This window comes from Melanotaenia boesemani, chromosome 14 (genome assembly GCF_017639745.1).
Source record: "Melanotaenia boesemani isolate fMelBoe1 chromosome 14, fMelBoe1.pri, whole genome shotgun sequence".
Classification (NCBI taxonomy): Eukaryota; Metazoa; Chordata; class Actinopteri; order Atheriniformes; family Melanotaeniidae; genus Melanotaenia; species Melanotaenia boesemani.
The window spans coordinates 27,442,679-27,467,267 of record NC_055695.1 but is presented as its reverse complement, the minus strand read 5'-3'; the positions used below and the strand labels follow the sequence as shown (position 1 = coordinate 27,467,267).

The 24,589-nt window shown below is 40.4% G+C and overlaps 1 protein-coding gene across 1 annotated transcript in view; it reads right to left on the bottom strand.

The window, feature by feature from the left end:
• scfd2 (sec1 family domain containing 2) overlaps nt 1–24,484 on the bottom strand; it is a 114,464-nt gene extending 89,980 nt beyond the window's left edge. The window contains exons 1-4 of the mRNA XM_042006466.1: nt 23,568–24,484; nt 23,227–23,395; nt 10,440–10,567; nt 1,270–1,445 (exon numbers count right to left, since the gene is read on the bottom strand). Of these exons, the coding sequence (XP_041862400.1) occupies nt 1,270–1,445; nt 10,440–10,567; nt 23,227–23,395; nt 23,568–24,381 (1,287 nt within the window). The 5' untranslated portion in view covers nt 24,382–24,484. The remainder of the gene's footprint in view (nt 1–1,269; nt 1,446–10,439; nt 10,568–23,226; nt 23,396–23,567) is intronic.
• Between the last annotated feature and the right edge of the window lie 105 nt (nt 24,485–24,589).

Sequence of the window (24,589 nt, the reverse complement as noted above, 5' to 3'; positions counted from 1 at the left end):
GAAATTAAGCAAACAGAAGGGGGCAGAGAGGACACGCAACTCATTTCCCTTAATACCTCAATAAAAACTCAGGGCCGTGCTGATTTTTTTACTTATTTCTTGAAGAATGTACTTTTGAAATCAAGCCAAGTGTTTTAATAATAGTAGAAATATAGTGATGCTAAATACAACTATTATTATGGTCTCCATTAGTTACGAAGAGTAATAAGAAGGCAGTCTTGTTTGTTCTCACAAGAGACTAAGACTGAAAAGGAGCGGGGAGAAAGGTGGTCTGAATTATCCAGGTATGGTGGACGACCATGGGGAAGTGGATCAAAGTAGAGTCATGAAGTAAGTGGCTACTGGAACTAAAAGCCCTGGAGTCTTCCCTCTATTTAATAAACGAGTGGTCCTAGCAGAGCAATGAGGTTTAAGAGGTTGTTTTCAAATTCCATTTTGGCATAGACCATGGCTGAAGGCTTGTTTAAGTTTTCCATGACTTAGTTTAATAAGTTCCTAAATACTCTGTTGTCCTACCGCTTGTCTTACAGCTTAAATAAAGAGGCTCAATGAAAATAGTAAGGTAAGATGAGGAAGAAGAGGAGAAGGACATGGTACAGAAAACGTGCTGATCACTTGCTGATGAGATAAAATAAAAGGTGCATTATTAACTATGTGCGCTTTGGCTTTTGATTAATTCTTATTACCCCATCTCCATCTCATCCCCTCTCTCTCGGTCCCCTCCATCAGACCTGCTTTCTGACCTTGTAGAAGTCAAGCACACGTGTACATCCACTTCTGCCCTACCCTGTAAAATAGACCTCTTCCTCCTCCTCCCGACTCTAAAGCCTCCAAACATCATGATGGAACTAGCATATTTACTGTGTTTACAGGATCCGAATGTTTTCCCTCCAAACAGAACTGACCTTGTTTATGAGGTAGAGGGAACTGTGTTTTTGTTTCCCCCGTTTCTGTCAGTTTAACACAACATTCTGGCCACCATCACGCAAACCACCCACTTACCTGTGAGCATTAGAAACAAAATACCTATTGATAGGAGGGAAATGAAAAGGTTAATTCCAGCGGAAAAATCCAGTTTTCCTATTTAGTACTTTCAACTATTCAACCTACATTTCCCTAGAATTCAGTTAACAGATGATTTTCTCCAGTAAAATGGCTCAAAGAAAGTATCTGTCAGTCACAGCAGGTATCCTATGTTTAACCGAAGGATACTCCCCAGTTTTCACTGCCTGTAACGATGGGATACTTTTGTGGAAGATGAGTGCGCACCTGCAGCAGCAGCCTCTCGAAGGCCAGGCAGGCATCCCAGCGGGGCAGGCTATGGTGGCGGATTGCCTGGGCTGTGGCCAGGCCCAGCTGGAGCACCCCACAGTGACTCTGTAGCGCCCCCCAACTGCTCCGGAACAGCTTAATGTAGGAGCACAGCTGCTCTGGGGTCACACGGCCTGAGGAGAAGGAATCAGAAGGGGAGACAATTTGGAGCCATTACAATAACTTGTCAGCCAGTTTTCACTGTTGGAGCAATCATGTTTAGTGTCCCATCTGTGTGGTTGTCAGTCTGCAATACATTCCCCGTGTGGAGGAGTGTTACAGTTCTCAGTTACACATGAGTCACACGGTATATATTTGTGTGTATGTGTGAGCATTAGCATGTCTACGTATAGCCGAGGTGCAGCGACACTGATAAGAGCTCCTGAGAGCACATCCTGAGTGTGACTAATAAGTGTAAATCTTAGGATTTCACTGATTATTTATAGAGGCAATAGAGGGAGGCCAGGTTGCTCACACTGTTTAGGATCCTCTGAATCTCCCCCAAAGACCCACCAAACAAAGATTTACAGAGATGACACAAAAGAAACAAAAGCCAATGTAAAGGATGTAGAAGCTGCTGGGGGTTGGGATGCACAGGGTGGCCCAGAGCAATGAGTGGGCTGTGTCAGGGGCTGGGACATAGAGAGGGCACATATTAACTCTCCATAGAGCCTACTTCTCCATGTTGATGTTCAGAACCAGCAACAGATGTGGGAGTATTTCCTGTTGGACTACATGGCCAGTGTTTGCTTTACTGGGGCCAAACACATGACTAGAAGAGAAACAGACAGGCAGAATTTAAGAGGAAAAGAAAAAAGAAAAGAGGAGAAAGTTGCAGCATACCAAAGATAAAATGCAATGACAGCAGCATGTTATGTATGAGAAACATCTATGGATGTGTGCCATTTTCAGATGAAACTTGGGGTAATCATCTGGGGAGGCCAGAAAAGAAACTCATTTTAGCAAAAAAATACATTCTGGCAGCGCCGCTGGATGGAAATCCAGCCTTCCAAAGAACAAAGCAATTGTACAAAAGCAGAGTCAAATGTCTTTCTGGAATCAAAGTTTTTTTTTTTTAAAAAGAAAACACTTCACTCTAGACATATTCAGAAAACTGAAAAGTTCTATTGTGAACATATCCAGCCGTAACTTAAGTTACCTAAGTTTGATGTGCCAACCATAATTCAGCGCAGAACCAGGAAATACATGCAAACCGAAGACCAATCACCAAGTTAAACCCAACATAGACAACCAAGAATGGCACGGCAAAGGCCAAGTGTAATCAGACTTCACAGCTAAAGCAGACCAGATGAGTGCAAGCAAGAAAATGGAAGACATTGGGGGGGAAAAAAAGAAGGAAAAACAAAGTTAAGCCAAAAAAAGCCACACAAAAGCCTGCTCTCCACTACACACTCAAACAATCCTGGCCGAGCCTTGGCTCTTATCTATGTCACTGAACTTCCCTCAAAATAGTTATGCGATTCCTCAGGCATCTTGTTGCCAGATGAAAAATTAATCTAAGGGCGATGATCTGTGAGCTGAACCCTCATTTCAAACTGTGCTTGTAAGAGAAGAGCACACAGCAATATGCTTTCATTCTTCAATTTAATTTCTTTGTTTTTATAGTTTTCTGGAACTTATATGTTTTATGTATTTGACATATTGTCATATAATGTATACATGCAAAGATATTTAATGGACTGGCAAATGCATGTATGAAAACCAGATATTACAAATGAACCAATTACATTAGCATGTGTGCTTTTGTTCAAAGGCACCACAAGCCTGATGCCTCAGGTATACACATTACTACACGTTTTGTTGCTTGTAACCTAAAATGGGAGAAACCTAAACCTTGAAGCCATTTTAAAGTTCTTTTGGGTGCATTTATTGCAGGAACAGCTATAAAACAAATTGAATTTTGATACTCATGCCAGAAAGGAATTGAGCAGCGATCCGTTTTGGCTTGATATACAGGGGTGACCGCTGAGACACAGCCATGATCAAAGTCTTCAATAATGCAAAAAAGGGTAAGAGCAAACAATAATTTACTTCCTTTACCAGAAATTGACTTTCATTCTAGGTGCACAGGGTTACACAGAGGCTAAGTGATGTCTGATGTCAGCGGAGAGCTGAGTGGTAACTTGCCTTAGCAGCTGGACAGCCTCACAAGTAATTCTACAAGCACGAGGGACACAGGAACACTGAGGGACACAGGAACGCTGAGACAATTCTTTATGTACTCCCAAAGTGAGGAATGTCCTGGAACTTTTATTTGTAGATCATTGTTGTGGCCCCTCTCAAGACTCTACTGTAAATTAGAGCAAGCGCTGCACCTGGGTAACTACATTACTGCATAATTCAGGCCTTGACTAGTGTTTATGTCAAAAGGAACTTTCATCTGCCATTTCTCTTTACCACAATAAATGTTATTGATGTTATTTCAGGATTAAAATGCCTGCTAGGAAAGACTTTACACATATAGCTACAATATAAAATGGACACAGTCAAAGATTGTTGCCATTTCCTTTGTGTTTTATCATAAAATCAGTTCAGATTTATCACATTTTATTGTGTTATTGCTATTTTTGTTTTGTGTAAATTAACACAAGACAAGGAAGAAACAATCATGTCAGTGGAAGCTAGCCAAACACCATGAGGGTGCATTCGATAGAACAATGTTGTTTTGAACTAAAAGCAAATGTTAAAATGCTAACATCCATATGATAACCCAATGTCATGCTAACAGAAGTTAGCTAGCTGCTTTGAGACTGCACTTGATAGCACAATGTTATTTTTAACTAAAAGCAAATGTTAGCATGCTAACAAAAAATGATAACCCACAGTGATGCTAGCTGAAGCTACTTAGCTAGCTGATAACAGGATGTAAATGATGGTACAATACTGTTCTGAATTAAAACTAAATACTAGCATGCTGACACACAATGTCAACACTATTGTGAGGTGCTACTGTTACCGATGCTATTGGACAAATATTTATTTTCTGCATCATTATACAAATAAATTGTTTAAAAATCATACAATGTGATTTTGTGGGGTTTTTCCACATTCTGTCTCTCACAGTTGAAATGTACCTATGATGAAAATGACAGACCCTCTCATCTTTTTAAGTGGGATAACTTGCACAATTGGTGGCTGCCAAACACTTTTTTGCCCCACTGTATATATTTACAGCTCAAAAATATTAGTTCACAGATAAACAAATATGAAATATGTTCATATTTTGATTTAATTAGGAAAATATATATACATACTTTCAAAATGCACTAGTATAATATGTATATAAAATGTATTATCTTTGTAGTTCTATCACACCTATGGTCACACTTTATTTCACACACTGGGCAGATAAAGTTAAAAGGACTTTGACCCCTTTCAAGGATGCTGCTTGTATACTTCTTTTGTTTGCCTTACATATTATACCCCATTTCACACTTTATTCACCATATATCACACCTACTGTTTTGAGTATTGCTATAACATCATCACTAAGCTTTGGTCCTTTTATAAATGATTTGCTGATGATAAAAACATCTACTGAGTAGTTCTGGATAATCAGTGTGTTGAGTACTTTTGAGCAGTTCCACGATGAAAGATGAACAGGTGGTCAGTCACACTGACGACTATCTTTTAAGATCATCATTCATTTATCAGGAAGATGTGATAGGCCTATGTGATATATCTTATGTGACATGCAACAGAATGTTCAGTTCAGTTTTGTCTTTCTGAAAAATAGAGATTGTAATAGAATTTGAGCATTGAGCATTTGTCTGCACACCAATGACAGCATGTGCTGCTTCAGGACGGCAAAAGAGTATGATTAATTAGCAGTCTAAAAGGCCTTTTCAAACAAATTGGTTAAAATGTGGCTAACAATGACCACACTAAATATAATTACCAATCCCTTTTGCCTCAAAATGGACAGTGTTTGTTTTGATAAATTATGAAACTGCATTCACTGACAAAAAGACAGAAAATGTTCAATTATGAATTCACATTATTGAAGTTAGGATTTAAAAGTTTCTTTAGTCAGTCATGTTAAAATAGTCTTACTATTTTTCCTCATCAATCACCATACAGCTCTCCTTAATGACTAAACACAAACAACTTGATAGAGTGTTTTATCAACTGCTTAAACAATAAAAATGACAAAAGTCTTCCATTTACATAAGTATGTAGGCCCTTCACTTTGTAGTTGGTTAAAACACTTCTGGCAGCTTCAGATCTTACTGGGATTATGTCACTAGGAATATCATTCTTTTTGGGAAAAATGTTCAAGCTCCATTAGGTCAAACAGGGAGTGTAAGTGCACAGACATTTTCAGGTCTCTCTAAAGAGACTGCAACAGATCAAAGTCTGAATTTTGGGTGGGTCACCTTAGGACTTGGGATTCATTAAAGCTTGTCTTGAGTTTTCTTAGTGGTTTCATTTGGGATATGGTCTCGTTTTTTACGTTCTGCCTGAGTCCAAGACCCCGGGCACTCTGGAAATGGTTTTTACACCAGGTGTTTGCTTTGCTCCTCATCTCTATTCTGGCTCATCTTTAAGCCCTTGTCACTGCCACAGTCATATTTTGCTGTAAGGATAGATTTATCAGGTGATGCTCAGTGACTGGTTTTCTCCACACACTGCTGGAGCTAACCGCTAAACAGTTCCAACTTTACTTTATCAGAAAACCTTGTTAATGTGGTCTTAGAGTCATTTAGATGTATTTTAGTGAACTCAGGTCATGTCATGTGTCTTTCACTGAGAAGTAATACTTCCATTAAAGTTCTACCATCTCCACCATTAAATGGTCAAAACAAAGCAGAGTCTTTGTTTAGATGATCTTTCACTTTGGCTGGCAAGTCAGACCCAGGAATTGTGTTGCTGGTTTCAAACTTATCCCATTTTAGAACAACTAAGACTACAACGTGTTTGGACTCTTCAAGCTACACTTTTTTTTGTATGCTTCTCAAGATTTATGCTTTTGTCTTGCAGATTTAATATTTTTATTCTGATAGCAGCAGCTGGGAGGCAGACAGATGTACACACGTCTTCATTAGCTCCAACAAATCCAGATAGGTAAGGGTGGTCTCTGGTCTAGTTGCACAAGTATTTCTAGGACCATTGATGGAAGTAAGATCCAAATAATTCAACTGCAAAAAGTCTGAATACTTACAGGTTTGCATAGTCTTTTATCTTTTGGATTTCCTCCTTCTGTAATTTAATTAGTGTTGCGGGGAGCAGCTGCCCACGCAGGAAAGCCCAGACTTCCCTCTCCCTGGCTACATTTATCAGCTCATCCGAGGGGATCCCGAGGCGTTCCCAGGCCAGCCGAGAGATGTAGTCCCTCCAGTGTGTCCTGGGTCTTCCCTGGGGTCTCCTCCCTGTGGGACTTGCCCGGAAAACATCACCAGGGATGCCAGGGAGGCGTCCCCGATCAGATGCCCAAGCCATCCCATCTATCTCCTCTCGATACAGAGGAGCAGCGACTCTACTCTGAGCCCCTCCCGGATCACCGAGCTTCTCGCCTTATCTTTAAGGGAGAGCCGGGTCGCCCAGCAGAGAAAACTCATTTCGGCTGCTTGTATTTATTATCTCGTTCTTTTGGTCATTACCCACAGCTCGTGACCACAGTTGAGGGTAGGGACGTAGATCGACTGGTAAATCAAAAGCTTGCCTTTTGGCTCAGCTCCTTCTTCACCACGACAGCCTAATGCTGAGTCTGCATCACTGCAGACACCGCACCTGTCGATCTTCCACTCCATCCTTCCCTCACTCGTGAACAACACTTGAGGCAGGACCTCATTCACGACCCGGAGAAAGCACTCTACCCTTTTCCAGATGAGGATCATGGTCTCGGATTTGGAGGAGCTGATTCTCATCCCAGCCGCTTCACACTCGGCTGCGAATCACTCCAAGAATCACTTTAAAGCATTCCCTTTGCCGACCCACAACGTCCCGTGTTAACAAAATAGAAAATAAAACTACATTTAGAAAATGCATCTATCTTTTTAAAATAAATGCTTATTTTATTAAACACATTTGCAAATTTGAAAACAAACTTACATCTTAGGAAACAAATTTCTTGTACAAGTGCCAAGACAAATATACCAGAGGAAAAAAAGATACGAATCCTGAAACAAATTAACAAAGTCTGTGGTTTGTTTTTGAAGTTTTTGGTAACTGAACAATGTTTGCCCTTTTGGCAGAGTCAACTTAGCCAGTTTACACCTTTCTGATCTTTATGGAGACGATCCCTGGAACTTTTTCATGAAGCATGTTCTGTGCAGTTCTTGCCTTCAAAGAACCGCGGCTGACACCCTGCATGTAGCTGAACTAGAAATGATTTGTTCGAACTACAAGATGAGGTCATCGCTGCATTAGTTTTTTGGTATTTAGGACATTCACTTTCCCTTAAGAGCCGTTTTTTGTTGATTTGTTTCTGGATATGTATTTTGCCACTTGTCTCTGCACTTGTTCAAGTGTTTAATATTTTGTACACTTGTTTTCTAAAATGTAATTTTGTTTTCAAATTTGTTAATATGCTTTGTGAAATGTAAATATGTTTTGCACTTCTCAGTTGGGCTGGGTGGATTGATCTAAATATTGATAGTATCAAGGCTAGTATCAGTATTGTTCGATACCAGCTTGATGAGCAATATTTTTCTTGTGAAGGCCAACCAATAGTAGGTTTTGCTTTTGTTTAGCCTATTTGCACTGATGACTTTATTTTCTCAAACAAGTGTGTTTAATAAAAAGGAAATAACAGTTATTTTATTGTTTGTTACATTGCTGACTTTATTTTGTATCGTTTACAAACAAAAAAGTTTAAATTTAAATTTCTCAGTTGTTAATAAAAATGTTTCATTTGACAAAAATCTTTGTACTGCGTTTTATTTTTATCTTAATCTTGATCAATAAATAAAAGCAAAACCATTAAATGATTGTGACATTTCAGTCAAGAAGTATTGGCATCAGTAATACAGACTGAGTTGGTATCAGATCGATACCAAAATCTGAAGTATCGCCCAGCCCTACTTCTCAGCCACCGTACTAGCAACGTTTCATCTTTCCAACCTTGTAACTGGACCCACTCCTTCCAGAGCTCTGAGATCTGCTGATGAGAAGTATCTGATTTTTCTGTTTTTGGCCCCAAACTGTGGAACTATTCCCCTTCACATCAGGGCTTCAACAACAGCGGACATTTTAAAACTTTGTTTAAAGTCTATTTTTTGTATTCTTTGGCTTGTAAGTCAGACTGAGCTGCTGACATTTAGCTATTGTGTTGTATTCTTGTATTTTATTAATATCTTTTTTATTACGTTTGTATTATTTTTAAGATGTGCAACACTTTTTTCAACATTCAACCTGCTTAGAAAAAAGCTTGGCTTGACATCCACGGTTCTACATCACTGGTTTGTCTCCTGCCTGGTTTCTTAGTGTAAACTGGTTTGTTTTCCTCATTTTTGCTTCTCCTTTGTACTCCTTTTAACATATAGTTAAAAATATCAAATGTGCATAACAAAATCCGGAAAACCTGTAAAAGTCTGAAACTTTATGCATACATTGTACTGAAACCATTGATGTTACCTTAATTCACACATCCCCCCCACCCAAACATCTTCTTAAATTTAATTTCATGAAATGATGAATACAATCAATTGTCTGCTTGAGTCTAGCTCATCCCTGCTGTTGAAAGCTCTGCCTGCACCACAGGAAGAAAAGCACTGTCAACACATCTCATTTACACTCCAGTATCAGGTCGCACTGTAAGAACACAAACCATGCAATCATGTGACACACGTATACATGCATACATACACACACACACACACACAGACAGGCACACAAACACATGTTTATACACAATGAAACCAAAGCCGGCAAACTAATTCCCCGTTAAAAGCAAAAACACTCAACACAAACAGGGAACAGCCTCATCCTGTACATGTCCACACACACACACGGAGAGTGTTTCATCATCCCCTCGTACTATGAGAACTCAAGCTCTGAGAAATGGATTATTTTCTCTGCCTCTCTCTGGATGATCTTATCCTGTTGAGAAGCCAAGTTGGGTCTGAGAGTATGTGAGAATGCTGAGCCTGTAGACCAAAAACCTACCAGAGTGAGGACGTGCTCAGATGCGAGTGAAGAAATGCTACCCTCCTACCAGTAGGGTATAAAGGTTCAGTGTGAGAGGGGGTCTTACAGTGCCCCCTTCTCTCCTTGCTCTTCCCCCCCATTTTTTTTTAAATCTCTCTCAGCAAAGACAAAGTCAACAGAGTGTTACTCAGTGGGCAGGAGCGGCTTTTATGCTATAACTTCATTAATTCTTCATTTTACTATCAAAACTCTTTAACTAAATCCAGAAGTGAACAGAAAATTTGCAAGTGTTCTATCACAAACCAAGAGAAAGCAACCATAATGCATAGATTTAAATGCATGACAACTTGGGTGTGTGCATATATCCCAGTGTGTGACTTCTACCACTTTACAACCTGCAACGAGAGGACCTTCTTTACCTCACAGATTATAGGAGCTAAGGGACCACACCACCCCTCCCTTTTAAAACTCCCCTCTCTGCCAGATGTTAACCTGCATATTACGCCTGTGTGTGAGTGTGTACTACACCCATTAACTTTGTGAGTAAGAGGGCAGCATAAAGGTGAGCGTGCACGAGGGCAGTGCAGACTTGTGCGTGTGACAGCTTTATTTTTGCGTGCCTTCACATATTTTTATCCCTCGCTGCTTCAGCCCCCTTTGCTTCATTAACGAACAACAAAACGTTTTGGAGAAAAGCAGCGTGTGTGCAAAGGGGGGGGCATGTGTGTTTGTGCGAGTGCGTGTCACGCAGCCAACATGTGGTTCAGATTTCCTCTGTGGCCACATGGGCAAATATATGGCGAGGCAGAGAGGCTGGATCTCAGTAGGAGGCGCTGTGGTCCCGCTTCAAATCACTGCAATCCCAACACATGCTTCTCCTTAGGCATTGAAATTTCTACATATGATGCCTTTTATGTGACGCAAATGTTTCTGTTTAATTTCCAGTGTAATGTATGAATTTGTTTTATGCTTCATGGGAAATACTGCTTCATGCACATCTGTGGCATTTAGAATCTTACCCATGCTCATCTTGACTGGCAGCTTCTCTTTGCTGGCTGCCTCCACCAGGTGCCGACGAACCTCCATCACCCCCTCTTTATGTTTACTGGTCAGCATTGCCTCCCACAGTGACCTTGCTGCAGCTGACCTGATGGGTAGAGCAATCAAAGAGGAGAGTCTAGTCCCGAGGAGGAAAAAAAATAAATAAAAAAATGCAATAAAGGTTGATTTTTAGCACAAGCAGGCTGAGCAACTGTTGCTTTTCCTGTTTGTTTATTCAGATTACACAAACCTCAGAGTACAAACGTGAACACAGACGTCACTGAACACTTGTTTTGCTGATAGAGTGTGGCAGCTTGGAGAGGAGGGTGAAGACTCCCCAGTGGGATGCCTCACAGGAAAAGGCAGAAATTAGAGGGAACATTAGGGATGTTCTCAATCCACCTAAAATATGTGTGCGTGCCAACATTCCTCGGGAAAGATCGGGGCTGTCCTTACATCAGAGGCAAAGCATAAGAGTCTGGAGACTGAGGCTCCTCTTGGTGCAATCGTAGGGTACATCTCAGTCCCTCATCTCATTATCCGCTAGGTTACAAAACACACTGATCCACATCTCTAATGGGAGAGGCTGACAAGGCTTGTGTGTTAGACCATTACCATCTGCTGCCAGCAGAAACAGCTTCAAGTGTTTTGTGCAAAAGAATTAAATGGGGTCACAAAAGAGCTTCATCGTCATTAAATTAGCAAATAATGGCAATTTTTGTTGAAAGTGGCCCCTGGATCTGACTTCAAGCTACGTACAGGTTTTATATCTAGGTCTTAATTGATCTCCTTTCATAACTCTTTCCCTATTAAAGGCACTTGTACTTTGTTGGTTGGTTAAAAGGGCACATAAAGCTCAAATCTCTGCCCTTGCTTTTTGACTGCTGGGCAGAAAAGTGGACGTGATATCTGTACTCTAACAAGGGAAAGAGACAAAAGAAGAAAATGGACCGAGGACAGAAAGAGAGAGAGGAGAGTTAGGAGGGACCTCTTTGACAAACCCAGTCTGTTTTTCTTTTCTTTGTCTTTTTTTCCTAAGCGTTTTTCTTCTCTCGCCTTTTCTCCTTTCTAACTGCTGCCATGTGTTTAATATCAGATGTAATCTGTTCCAGACCTTGGGCCGGGGCTAGCTGGGGAGGAGTGGGGCTCATACTGGGACGCCCGCCATCTTCATACAAGAACTAGACACTAGGACCTGCAATCACAACTCTGCGCAGGACAAGTTTGGTTTAATGATAAGATGGATTTATGTTAACAAAAAAATAAATCAGGCTTTTAATGACTGTTTGCTCAGGTTGTAATTAAACCCTACATATGAGTTAGTGCACTGCAGCTGTTGGTCAAGAGCTATGACAGGGGGCCCATTTCTGGAAAACGCCTCTATATCTTTTAGACAAACACCTCCCATACTTGATGATGTATTAGAACAACTACAATTACACAAATCATGAAATCCCACATGCTTGCAATGGCTGAAATACCAGTAATGTGACTTGACCGGGCCACATGCAAGCAGCCATGAGTGGGTTTGCATCTGAGGATGTGTAAGCATGCATCTCTCTGTGTTTGCACACAACCTTGCGTATCTGTGTGTGTTCTTGGGAGCTGGGGGGGTTTCAGAAAAGTGTGGATGAAATATGGTTCTCATTTGGCTTTTTGCCCCCCCGCCCCTTTTCCATTCCCAATCCCTTGTTGCCTTCCTTCTCTGGGCCATTTGGTCAGACAAAGGTGGGGGTGTGAGCTGGGTTTATATTGGCAGGGTGTGAGACAGGCTCCATAACCAGTTAGAAACATGTTGAGTAACAACTCTACTATGGAACAGAGGTGGGTGGGCGGTGTGGGAATCTGGAGTGCGTGTGCTCGGTTATCTGTGTGGCTGAGAGTGTGGAGAGTGGAGTGAGCCTCATTAATGAGAGAGGAAAAAAAAAGCTGCTCTAATGCAAACTGAAGGGGGTGCTCTTGCACTTGACGTGTGCTTGCCATGGTGGACGTCTTCTCTGGGTTGAGTTGACAAGCTGAGTGGGTGTGTTTGGAGAGTGTGGACAAACTAAATATAATAAAATGTGTAATGAGTGACATACCATTAAAAGGTAGTTAAGAATCAAATGTTGGAGCTTATAAAGGACAATGTGTTTACTACTTTAACAAATGAACATATATGTGCTCATTTAAGTGCCACCTACCAGGTCTAGATCATTAGTAACTTGGGGTGAAGATGAAGGGGACAGTATTCCAGGAAGTGGATGACGCAGAAGAAAAAAATGGATAAAACAATTCTGACTCATGATTTCATCTATTTACTCCCCATCCTGTAGCCCCTTCGAAAACCAGTCCAGCATGTGCAAGATTATTTATTCAATATGACTCTCTCTTACACACAGACTAAGTTTGCACTGTAACATTCTTTATTTATGTAATGATTCAGTCGTGAGTCATTGTGCTATTGAATACAACCTGTGAGGTGTCAGTTAGTCAAATTTCGTAACCTATTTTAAGTTATTTCTCTAGTTTGTAGGCCAATAAACAAGCTTCAGGGATTTCAGATGCTTTCACAGCATATGAAAGATGTGAATTAAGTTTAACTGGTAGTTCTCAAAAGATTAATACAAACAAAATAATTGTCTTGTTTTAGGGAAGAATCCTTATTACTGCTTATAAGCTAATTAAAATACTGTTAAAGTATTTCTTTGTAAGTACTTTCACACTGAAAAGTAACTTCCAGGCCTGTATATTACATTACATATGAATAACCAAGATACAGTTTTTATGAAGGAATGTAACAACTTGTGAAAGGTTAAGGACCACAAATAAAAATGAACCACATTTAGCTGTCTTGGATAAACGAACATATAAAATTTTCTGACAGTAAAACTATCATCACTAAATCCATCAAAAAGTTATAAAAACATTATATCTGAGTTCATTTGGCAGTCATAACTCTCAAAAATAAAAAGCAAAAAGAAAAAAAAAAGGACCATCACAGTTTTTAAAGTCAGCGCAAAAGGAATTTAGAGTTCAAGTGTTGTTTTTACTCAAGATTTTTTTAGGGGAGGTCTAAAATCAGAGCCCACTCCTGGCAATGTTATGTGAAAAAAGGCCTGCTACAATGCGCTAGTCTCCAACAAACCAATGTCACCTAGTCAGACTACTGAGTAACTATTCAAAGTTTTAGGAGTAACTGCAGTCAGATGGATTTTATGCAACGTCCCGGTGATGGAAAGTTGAGGATCCTCACCAACACCTTCTACCTTTTTCACCTAATAGTTTTTCAAAAAGAGAGCTGGGATTCACAGATACACAGACACACCAATGTAACTGCTGGAGTAAGCTGAACCATCAGCAAGATTTGCCTACCGTGAAAATCTAAGTTACTCATTTACCTATGCCATTACTTGGTCCACAACTGGACAGTGACCAAAATATTTGAGTAGTCTGGATTTTTGATATCATAGCTTTGGTTCAGTAAAAACAACAACAACAAAAAGACAAAACAAAACAAAAACTGAGTAAATCCAAAATAATCTAACAAAACTGCACCGTTTAAACAGTCTAAAAAACACAGCCCAACCAGCTGAATTTGGATTTAAAATGTTTACCACATACATTTAACCAAGTTTGTTGAAAAAAAGCCAAAAACACTAACCAGAAACATATGAAAAACGTACACGTCATGAATACTAACACTGCAACAAAGTGAAGCTAAAGAAAAACCCCTACAGAGTTGACTGAAAACGTTTCCCTGGGTCTGCTACAATAAGGAGAATCACACAAAAATGTCAATTTCTTTTGAGGCTTATTGGTTCAACCGTGGTTAACTTTATATTAAGCTGATGTGTTAAGCATTAAAAATGTTGCACTCAACTGTTTAAAAAAGCCTTTCTACAGCAGTGCAAAAGAAAAAATACAGATAGAAACCTAACTGATGTTACAAAACCTTAGAGACTTCTATTCATTTAAATAGTTTTTTCTTATCAAATCAGCCCTCATCTTCTATTTTGGAAAAGTAATCTTGGCTATTGGGTAAGTAAAACATATCAGTTCCTTTATTAAAGGGTGAATAGTTGAAGTAATAAATCTTGTACAGAGGTTGTTAAGGGGCAGAATCTATACATATCTATAAGAATGACACACTGTGGATTAATTTAGTGAAATGTCAGCACTGTACCAAGAAGGTCAGATAACTCAGTAATTACTATGAAAACTTAAAATATTTTGGAGTAACTACTATCATTTAACATGGTGGATTGATGCTTCATAGAGCCACAGTGGTGGAGAGTTGAGGATCCCCATTAACATCTGCCTCCTTTTTCACCTAAAGATCACTATGATTAAGAAACACACTGCTGTGACAGCCGGACTAAAGACTCATTTACCCTTCCTTGACATACGTAAATAGGTCCATCCGTTTCAAACATCCCTACCCACAGTCGTCCTTTACATTGGCATGGATATATCCATTAGAAGAAGGGGGTTCAGAGTTCAGAGTTTCCCCCCTGAGTTCTGACATCAGTTTTAGACAACAAACATGGCTACAATGGAGGAGCTGATGATCAAGTACATTCTCAGAGAGAAACATAAAGAGTGCTCAGTAGACGGGAGTGGTCTGTGTGACTATTAAATACGTTGCGGTTTCGTCCTCTGTTTCTATTGGCTGGTTGAAAGGCAGCTATACTGCACAACGCTGCTCCTGCAGTTTCGGTTGGTACTGCTCCACTTTCTGTCAGAGTACGCATCTGCCAGAGCTCTGGAAACAGACTAAATTATGCACCTAATGGATGCAGGATATGAATGAAGGTCTCCATACTCATCCTTAGCGCAATGGATAAATGGACCTAAAGCTGCTCCAGATGCGACCAGTATCAATTAATGATGCTTTCAACTTGTCCAGACCAGTTTTTAATTGATCAAATTCTCCTTATGTAGCTGGAAAATGTTGATGCAGTACCAATAAAACCTAACTGACCTAACAACTGTTCAAATTGCATATGCTTGTTTAATTTCATTCATTCATTTTTGCTGAACAAATCAACTCAGCTTCCATTCTGGAAAAGTAAGCTTGGCTAATGGGCAAGTAAAACATACCAGTCCCTTGCTGGAAGGGCAAGTAGGTGAAGTAGCTTAATGTCAAGGCCCTAAAACTGCAGAAGTGTGTACAATAGTTTTGCTCCTTGGTGAGTTAATTTATGTAGTGTGTTTAACAAAAAGAAAAAAAAAACAACACTTGGTTTCCTGTAAACATCCTCATGGAGGACAGAACATAAAGAGAGAAAGGGAGGACGGTGGAGCAAAACCAGACCTGGCCTTGAGTGTCTGTGTGTTCTGGCAGGAGGGACAAATGACCCGACGAGTTTCTGCAGAGAAAAGGAGGGAGAGGAGATCTGCAGGAAGTGAGGAAGCAACCGAAGATGTGCATCAAAAAAGGAGATCATAAGGTCCAGTTTTCTATCCTTGGGGGGGCAGTTCTGTGGATATAACGCTTAACATCATTTGCCCTTTTACTTACTAAAAATGACAATAAAAGTAGCTTTAGAGAAGTTTTTTGTTTTTTGATTTTATACAGCACAAACTGCAGGTTTTTTAAAGTACTGCAGCTTGTGGAAGAATCCTGCAGCTTCAAAGTAAGCCTCAGGGGATGTTATCTGAGTGTGTAGTGTTTGGTGCCTGAATGCTAAAAGAAAAAAGAAACAAAAAAAAATCCCCAAAAATTGTAGATTAATCAAGAAGTGATTTGTAGTCTGCTCTCCATCTGCTGGTTGCACCACATCTGCTTTAATTTCCCTGCACAATATCAGATAAAATCTTCGATTACTCTGTTAAATATTCATTAATACTTCATAGAACATGTTCTCCCCGTGTATGCGTGGGTTCTCTCCGGGTTCTCCGGCTTCCTCCCACCGTCCAAAGACATGCATGTTAGGTAAATTGGTTATTCTAAATTCTCCCTAGGAGTGAGTGTGTGTGTGAATGGTTGTTTGTCCATATCTGTGTTGGCCCTGCGACAGACTGGTGACCTGTCCAGGGTGTACCTGCCTCTCACCTGCTAAAATGCTGGGATAGGCTCCAGTTTACCCGCGACCCGAAATGGACTAAGCGGTTAAGATAATGAATGAAGGAATGAATGAATGAATAAATGACTTCATAAAACATAAAAAAAAAACTATCTATAAGCATCTTTAAAAGGCATGTATGAAATGATGGAAAGTTCTAGTTAGAAATATTTCTGCGGCGTGGACAGAAGAAAATCAAAGGATCAAAGGGGGAGTGAAGAAGTCGTCCTCTTCCTCCTCTCATGTGTTTTGGCTATTTTACCATTTCAACTGAAAGTCAGCAGTAGGCACCCTTTGAAGAAGAGGGGCTGGAGGACGTAAAGCAGCACCTTTGGGGGCATTTTATCAACTTGATGAATAAATCCACACACAACTCTTCCAAAAACAGAATGTGTGTTCTGCAGTGAAAATCCAACCACAGGGAACAGAGACAAGACAGAATAGCTTATGTTATCTTAGTCTTGATGGGAACATGGAGTGCAAGCTGTTCAGGTGAAAGTAATCTACTTGATTTATGTACTAAGAGTTTCAGCTGGAGAAACTTTCCACAGTGAAAGAGAAAGCAGAAGTGGGCAGCGAATGAGACAGACAACATGAGAGGGGAAGCTTCGGCTCGCTGATATGGATGAATCTCTGCATCTCTAAATGAGATATTCCTACTGATATGAAATTTATTTCAAAAAGCAGCAGCAGCAGCAGTTAGAAAAAAAGCTGATAAAAATCAGTTGGATAAAACATTAGATCAAATCAAACTGTGTCCTGGTTAAAGCTCAGACTGAGAACTTGTTCCTTTATGTCAAAGGGACATTCCCGAGAGAGCTACTATCTGACTAGTTTAGTTTGATATTATTGTGACAAAAGATACGAAACTGGCTTCCACTCTCTTTAGATGAAAAACCAATTTTCCATGTCTAGAACTATAACTCTCTTCTTCCAGCACACATCCTGAATACTGATGATTCATCTCCCCACAGACCAGGTATATGTGCAGAGAGAGAGTGCCCCATTGCCCTCTGATGTGCACCTTTGTAAAGATTTAATTTATTTGCCTCTTCTGGCTGGGGTAGGAGGTGAGGTGAGAACCTTTCTGACTTGTTTTAAAGTACATGCCAAACTGCTCGAGTGTAGAACTCTGGAGTTGACATTTGTTGCTTTTTGGTATTGCATCACAAGCCAACAACTAGATCAAAACTAACTTTTTTCCTAATAAATTTAGTTCAAAAAACACTCATTTATTTCTTCTGCGAACTACAATATCTACAGACCATATTTAAAAGAGGAGTGAAGAGGCTGTGAAGCAAAATAATAAAAAAAAAAACAGCATGACAAACAGATCCTCTTAGCTTTCTTGTTACCATCAGTAAATAACTGATTAACTCATTTGTTGTATACTACATTTGCTTTGCTTGGTCCTGTTAGTAAATGACTAGATTAGTAATCATGGAAAGAATCAGATTTATTATTTTTAGTTGCAATACCATTATCCTATGAAGGACTGGCAACCCAGTGTACCCTGCCTGATAGCAGCTGGCTCCAGTCTCTCTACCACCCGCCACCCGTTTTTCACCCTGCTTTGAAATAAAAGGTGTAGAAAATGGATGGATGAGGTGTATGTTTAACTTTGGATAAGAGGAATTTGCAGCAGCATTATGCACACATCTTTTAGTGCAAGAAAAGTGCACAACAAAGAACTTGGCATGATTTTTTTTTTTTTATAGTTTGCAATTTCCAAGCTTCCTTAGCAGACATTTAGCTGCTTTTATGAACTCAGTCACCATGAATCTGTATTCTGTGTTGCACAGTTCAACAGCTGTTTGTCCCCAGTAAAACAAGCCTTCTGCTACATGTGATACTCTAATTGCAGCCTTGAATGGCAAGTCATGATATATGGTGTAATGAAAGAGTAAAGTTGTTGTTTCTGAATCCCTTACAACAGTTTATCTCCACTTAGCTGCGAGTGTCATTGTTCTATGTCGGAGAACAGAATGCAAAAACCGTCTATGCTCCGTAAGGAACCCTCAAGAGTGAAAAAGGCAAGTTTTCATCTTTCCTTCTTTTTCATGGTGGGGTAAAAACAGGGTTGGCTATCCTCATCTGTCTTTCATTTGTCCTGTTCTGTCCACGCTTTAATTTAAGTCCTGCTTTTGTTAACTTTCCAAAACAGCCTCAACTCAAATCACAATGCATGACTCTTTTATTCATGCTCATATTTCCCACCCCAGACAGAAATAGGTGTTTTCCCTCCCCTCCTGGTGGTGTGCATACGGGATCTGCAGGGCAAATTTGAGGAGACTGCAGCCTCACAGTGTTTTCTCATGGCAGGGTGCGGTCACTTTCTCTGCCTGGCACAATCTCAGCAGCTCCTGAGGCAAGCCAAGAGTCCCCTTGGCCACCCGTACTCCAGTTCGCCCACACTGCACACGCTCCCACCGCAGCATCAAGGTCCGAGGCGTCCAAATGACGGGGAGAAAGCAGGTTTCAGTTCGAGACTGAGGGAAAACTCTGTGCCCTCTGCCAGTGGGGTTCACATGTCTCACTCAAGATCAAAAAGGGCTGTGAAGCCAAGCACAGCAAATTACACAGACTGGGCTGGAAGGCACTTGACCACAAAGACACACACACACACACACACACACACATATTTCTCTTGCCACTTTCCAAAACATTGTTTTACTTATAACAAACTGCACATCCTGACACTATTTAATTGAGGAAGAAGAATGCCATCGTTCAGAAGTGGAATAACAAAATATATCCAGAATCAAAATGTGTGGATGTCCTTTCAAAGACTCACAAAGTTTACTTTCTCCCTGGCATAATCACTGCAACCACAGAGCAAATAGTCAGGTTGTAGGATATGGAATATTCCCACCAGGTTATGAAAGACAATATAACAGTAATTGCAAAGTAACTGTGGGGTCTCGCCGATAGAGCTAGAATCAACAACCACCCACAGAATGTTTAAGACACAGTAATCTAAAAAAATATCCTGGAATTACCGAAGGATATATCAACAAGGTCCAAATTAACTCCACACCTAATACTTAAAGGTTTGAGATGGTTCACATAATTAAACCAATCAAAACACGCTGTGGTCCAGGCTAAAAATAGCTCAACAAACCATAGGTGTATAAACATGCAGAAGGAGGGAACTCATTATCTAGACAAGCACCACGTGGTGCGAGCAGGGTCTAAGTACACACTTCACATTACGCAACTAAAAGATTTCATTTTGGAAATTTTGAACTTTTATTGAATTTTTAGCATATAAGATCATGCATATGCAGAGCCCTGTCTTAAACACACCGGAGTGGCTGACAGGAACTGTGTACGTGTTGAGCTGTGCATTTTAAAGCTGTTATATAGTAGCAACTCCAGTCTTTCTTGTTCTGCCTCGGCAGTACTTCAGTCTCCTAAACATCAGTGATAAGACTCAACTGGGCCATCTGCTCAGAGATAGCACAGGCAATAAAGCTCCTGCTGATCCGGCTGGCCCCGATCACACACAGACACACACACACAAGCACAGCCACTGCACTCGCTCGCTCACTTACTCCTCTCAGCTACCCTTTTCTTTGTCTGTATGTTTGTGTTTGAGCACCTGCAAGTGCTTGCACACGGTATCTGAATCAATCATCTGAATGTTGTGAGATGAAGGCGTTTGAGACTGGTTGTATTTGGTGAAAAGATGTGGAATGATGATTTCAAACCTTGCTGCAGCAGCCTCAGCTTCTTTTCAGCGATCAATCTATTCTCAGAGTGCTCTGCTAAAAATTTAATCATGTCCCTTTCTCATCATCATACAAGTCAATTTTTCCTTTGAATAATTTTGCAAGTGCCTGTTGCAGGTTCTGTCACACTGCAAGAAATGCCTGATCCAATGCGTCGGACGTATTTTTTATAGGACACATGCACTGAAAGCATTGACTGAAGAGATCTGGGATAGGCTCTATATGTGTGAGTCTAAGGTGATCTGGCATACTGCATGACCAGTCTCAGTCCAAGTCTTTTCCTCCTGCAACCACATAAAGAAGCAAAGCCCAAGTGGAACACATGATGTAGAACTAATTCCTGCCATGAACAACAGCCCCACCGCAGGCGCCTAAAACAGGTACCTGCACAGCCAAGACCAGAGTACTAAGCTCCACCAAACCATTGGCACCCAGTGCTGGTCATGTGCCATTTAGCCCACTCAGTGAAAGAAAGCGAGACCCTCCTAACCCTAACCCCAAGGCGTGGTAACTAATATCATCCTGGGTGACATTTTAGCAGTTGACAAGTTACAGACGACCAAAGGAGACAAGATTTTTTTGTGGGCTCATACAGAGTATCGAGTAATCGAACCCACATGTTTGAAGTGTGGTAAGAGGCTGGATCACCGAGAAGAAAGAGGAACACAATGGGCCATCTTTGGCTAAATCCAGATCAGCTTGTTTTTTCTTCTTTTCTGTAATGTATATTGTTTTTATTTATAAGGTGCAAGGTTAAAATGATTTCTTTAACAATATCAAGAATGCTGGACACATGTTTCTATAATAAGAACAGAGATGGATTAGACAAAGAAGATATTACCCATGACATCTAAAACCAGCAGAGTGTTTTTATGTAGGTGACTGTACAAAAACTGTTTCAGCAAACTTTTAAGATCTTGTTGTCTAAGTGTAAAAAGGGGATTTATTGTCATTATTTGAATTATTGAGAAATGTTAGTGGTAGAGAAGTCAAACATTTATCATTAGTCTCATAGCATATTTGGCCAAATTCTGATTTACCTAACTCTTAATGCAACTGAAAACTTGAAGTACCATTTTAGCCACTGCGTTGACAAAACAATATAGCAATATACAAGCCTGTACTGGCCTTTTTTTTTTGTTTTGGTCCTTGTAGGAAGTAGAAAGAGAGCGAGAGAGAGAGAGAGAGAGAGAGAGAGAGAGAGAGAGAGAGAGAGAGAGAGAGAGAGAGAGAGATTAGTTGTCACAATCACTGTATTTTAATTGGGGATAAATTATTGTTATCCCAATAATATTACTTCACATGCCTTGCACATCTAGCCTGGTATAGGTTTATTAATCCTATGTTTATAACAAATCAATGTAAACCAAAAGAAGCATGTTTTTATAAGTGAACATTAATTAATATACATTAATAGAAATGACATATTTCTGTGCTTTTAGGCTTTATGGACAAAAACTGCACAGTTAGATCAGTTGTAATTCAACTGTGGCTGTGCTGCCTTCCCTAGTTCCTTTTTGAGTGACAGGGCAGAGACAGAGATTTATTGATAAATTGTTGGGGATTTTTTTAAAGATCGGCAGTATTAATTGGACTAACATTGTTGATACATTTTGTACCAGATGTTTGGCAATCTTTTCTTTCTTTCTTTCTTTCTTTCTTTCTTTCTTTCTTTCTTTCTTTCTTTCTTTCTTTCTTTCTTTCTTTCTTTCTTCCTTCCTTCCTTCCTTCCTTCCTTCCTTCCTTGTCTGGCTTTGGAACTACACTCTCTGGCCACTTTATTAGGCCCACCTTGCTAATATAGGGTTGGACCTCCTTTTTCCTTAAGAACTGCCTTAATTCTTGGTGTCATGGCTTCAGTAAGGTGATGGAAACATTTCTCAGAGATTTTGCTCCATATTGACATGACAGCATCTCATCACACAGTTGCTGCAGATTTGTCGGCTGCATCCATGATGAGAATCTCCCGTTCCACCACATCGTAAAGCTGCTCTACTGGATTGAGATCTGGTGGCTGTGGAGGCCGTTGGAGTCCAGTGAACTCATTGTCATGTTCTAGAAAGCAGCTGGAGATGATCTGAGCTTTGTGACATGGTGCATTATCCTGCTGGAAGTAGCATCAGAAGATGCTACACTGTGGTCATAAAGGGATGGACATGGTCAGCAACAATATTCAGGTAGGCTGTGGTGGTTAAACCAGGCCACGTTGGTACTAAGGGGCCCAAGGTGGGCCAAGAAAATATCCACCTCACCATTACATCACCAGAAGCAGCAAGAACTGCTGATCATAGGCAGAAAGGTGTCATGTTCTCATGCTGTTTCCTCCAAATTCTGAGCCTACCATCTGAATGTGGAACTGAAATGGAGACTTATCAGACCAGACAACGTTTCTCCATCTTCTATTGTCCAGTTTTGGTGAGTCTGTGTGAATTGTAGCCTCAGTTTCCTGTTCTTAGCTGACAGGAGGCACCTGGTGTGGTCTTCTGCTGCTGTAGCCCATCTGCTTCAAGGTTGAACGTGTTGTGTGTTCAGAGATGCTATTCTGCAGACCTTGGTTGGAACCAGTGCGTATTTGAGTTCCTGTTGCCTTTCTATCATCTCGTCCAGTCTGTCCATTTTCCTCTAACCTCTAACATTACCAAGGTGTATGTCCAGACAACTGGTGCTTACTAGATATTTTCTCTTCTTCAGAAGAGAAAACCCTAGAGATCACGGTGTGAAAATTCCAGTAGATCAGCAGTTTCTGAAATACTCAGACCAACCCATTTGGCTTCACCATACAACATTGTTTTTACTTTCATCCGAAATAATTTTGTATAGTGAAGAGAAATATTTGTTAAAATTTTTTATGGTCAGTTCAGAATTTTGCAAAAGTTCCATCATAACCACAAGAGACATAACTATAGTAAGTCGTTAAACGAGAGATAAGAAGGAGCTGTTGCTGTAAGTAAACATTACATGACTTTGTTGAGATGAGATACACTCACTGAGTCTGTGCAAGACAGCCTGGGGCCACGGTGTTCTGGGAGTGAGAGGTTTGCTGTAGACTTGTCAGTTCCAGCATGTCCACCTGCACATCTGTCACATGGCCAGGTAAAGGTTTTAGCACAGTCAGAATCTTCTCAACCAAGTTGTCACCATGGTGGCCAGCAGCCCCTGCAAATAATCAATACTGTGATTTAAAAACCACATTAACACATATTGATGATGTACCAATATGAACACAAGCTTTTTATAATAATCTCAGAACACTCTATCAGTCTTAAAAATAGTTATTAATGAGCAGCAACATGTGGATATGATCACAGTTCTCTAATGTAGGTATCACCTGTAAGATCCATTGTTCGGTCCACAAAGATGATCGATGCTTTATTAGGAGCAGTCTTCCTACGGCTTTTTGCTTGAGGATGATTGGCCAAGTCCCCTGCTATGATTCGGCTCAACGAACCCACAGCAAAGCTCTCTTCTCTCGTACCAGTGGCTTCGAACATTGAGTTCAATGCTGAAACCAGGGATTTGACTTCAATCTGCAGTTCAGCAGGGAGAGCGTGCATATCTATGTCATTGAAGTTTACAAATCTCTTCTTTTCCGGTCGTTTTGCATTTATTGTGTCCAGGTCTGGTGACAGAAGAGGAAACAGGTGTGAAAACGCTGGCATAACGATGAGCTGCTGTGACACAGGGGCGAAGACCACAGGCACATGCATGACTTCTGCAGTGTAGTTCATGTTTCCCATCCACTCACAGAGTTTTTCTTCGAACTGCTCAAATACCGGATTACCTTCCATTTCTGCTGTGACATTGTTGGCAAGGAGGTGCACGGAGTGAGCAACAGTGGTGAAGACAACACAGTACTGAAAGTGACTTAGAGATATGATGTCTTTAATTATGTCGACAGTTCTCCCTTTAAGCAAAGTGCTCACCACAAAGACGGCTTTGGGCTCATTTACACCGCAGGCTTCGAAGCTTGAAAACTGCTTGACATTTCTGGCTCCAGCCTCCAATAAGACGGCAGCCCCTCCGCTCCAGTGAAGAGCCTCTGCACACTTGTCATCCATGAAAACAACAGCTTTCTTTACCTTCGACAACACCCTTTCCCACATCTGGAGCGGAAAGTGTGAAAATTCCTCAACCTTTAACATTTTGACTATTATAACTACTAACCTAAATACAACGAAACACAAAACACATCAGGAAATGTTAGCTAAAGTCGCTCCAACATAACAAATACACGAGTCTCTTAAAGGTGACGTGGCACTCGCGCAGCATAAAGACGTCACCAAAACGTTGCTATGGTAATAGTAATCAGACACAAAGATTTATTTATTTGTTTATTTATTTGTAGAAGCA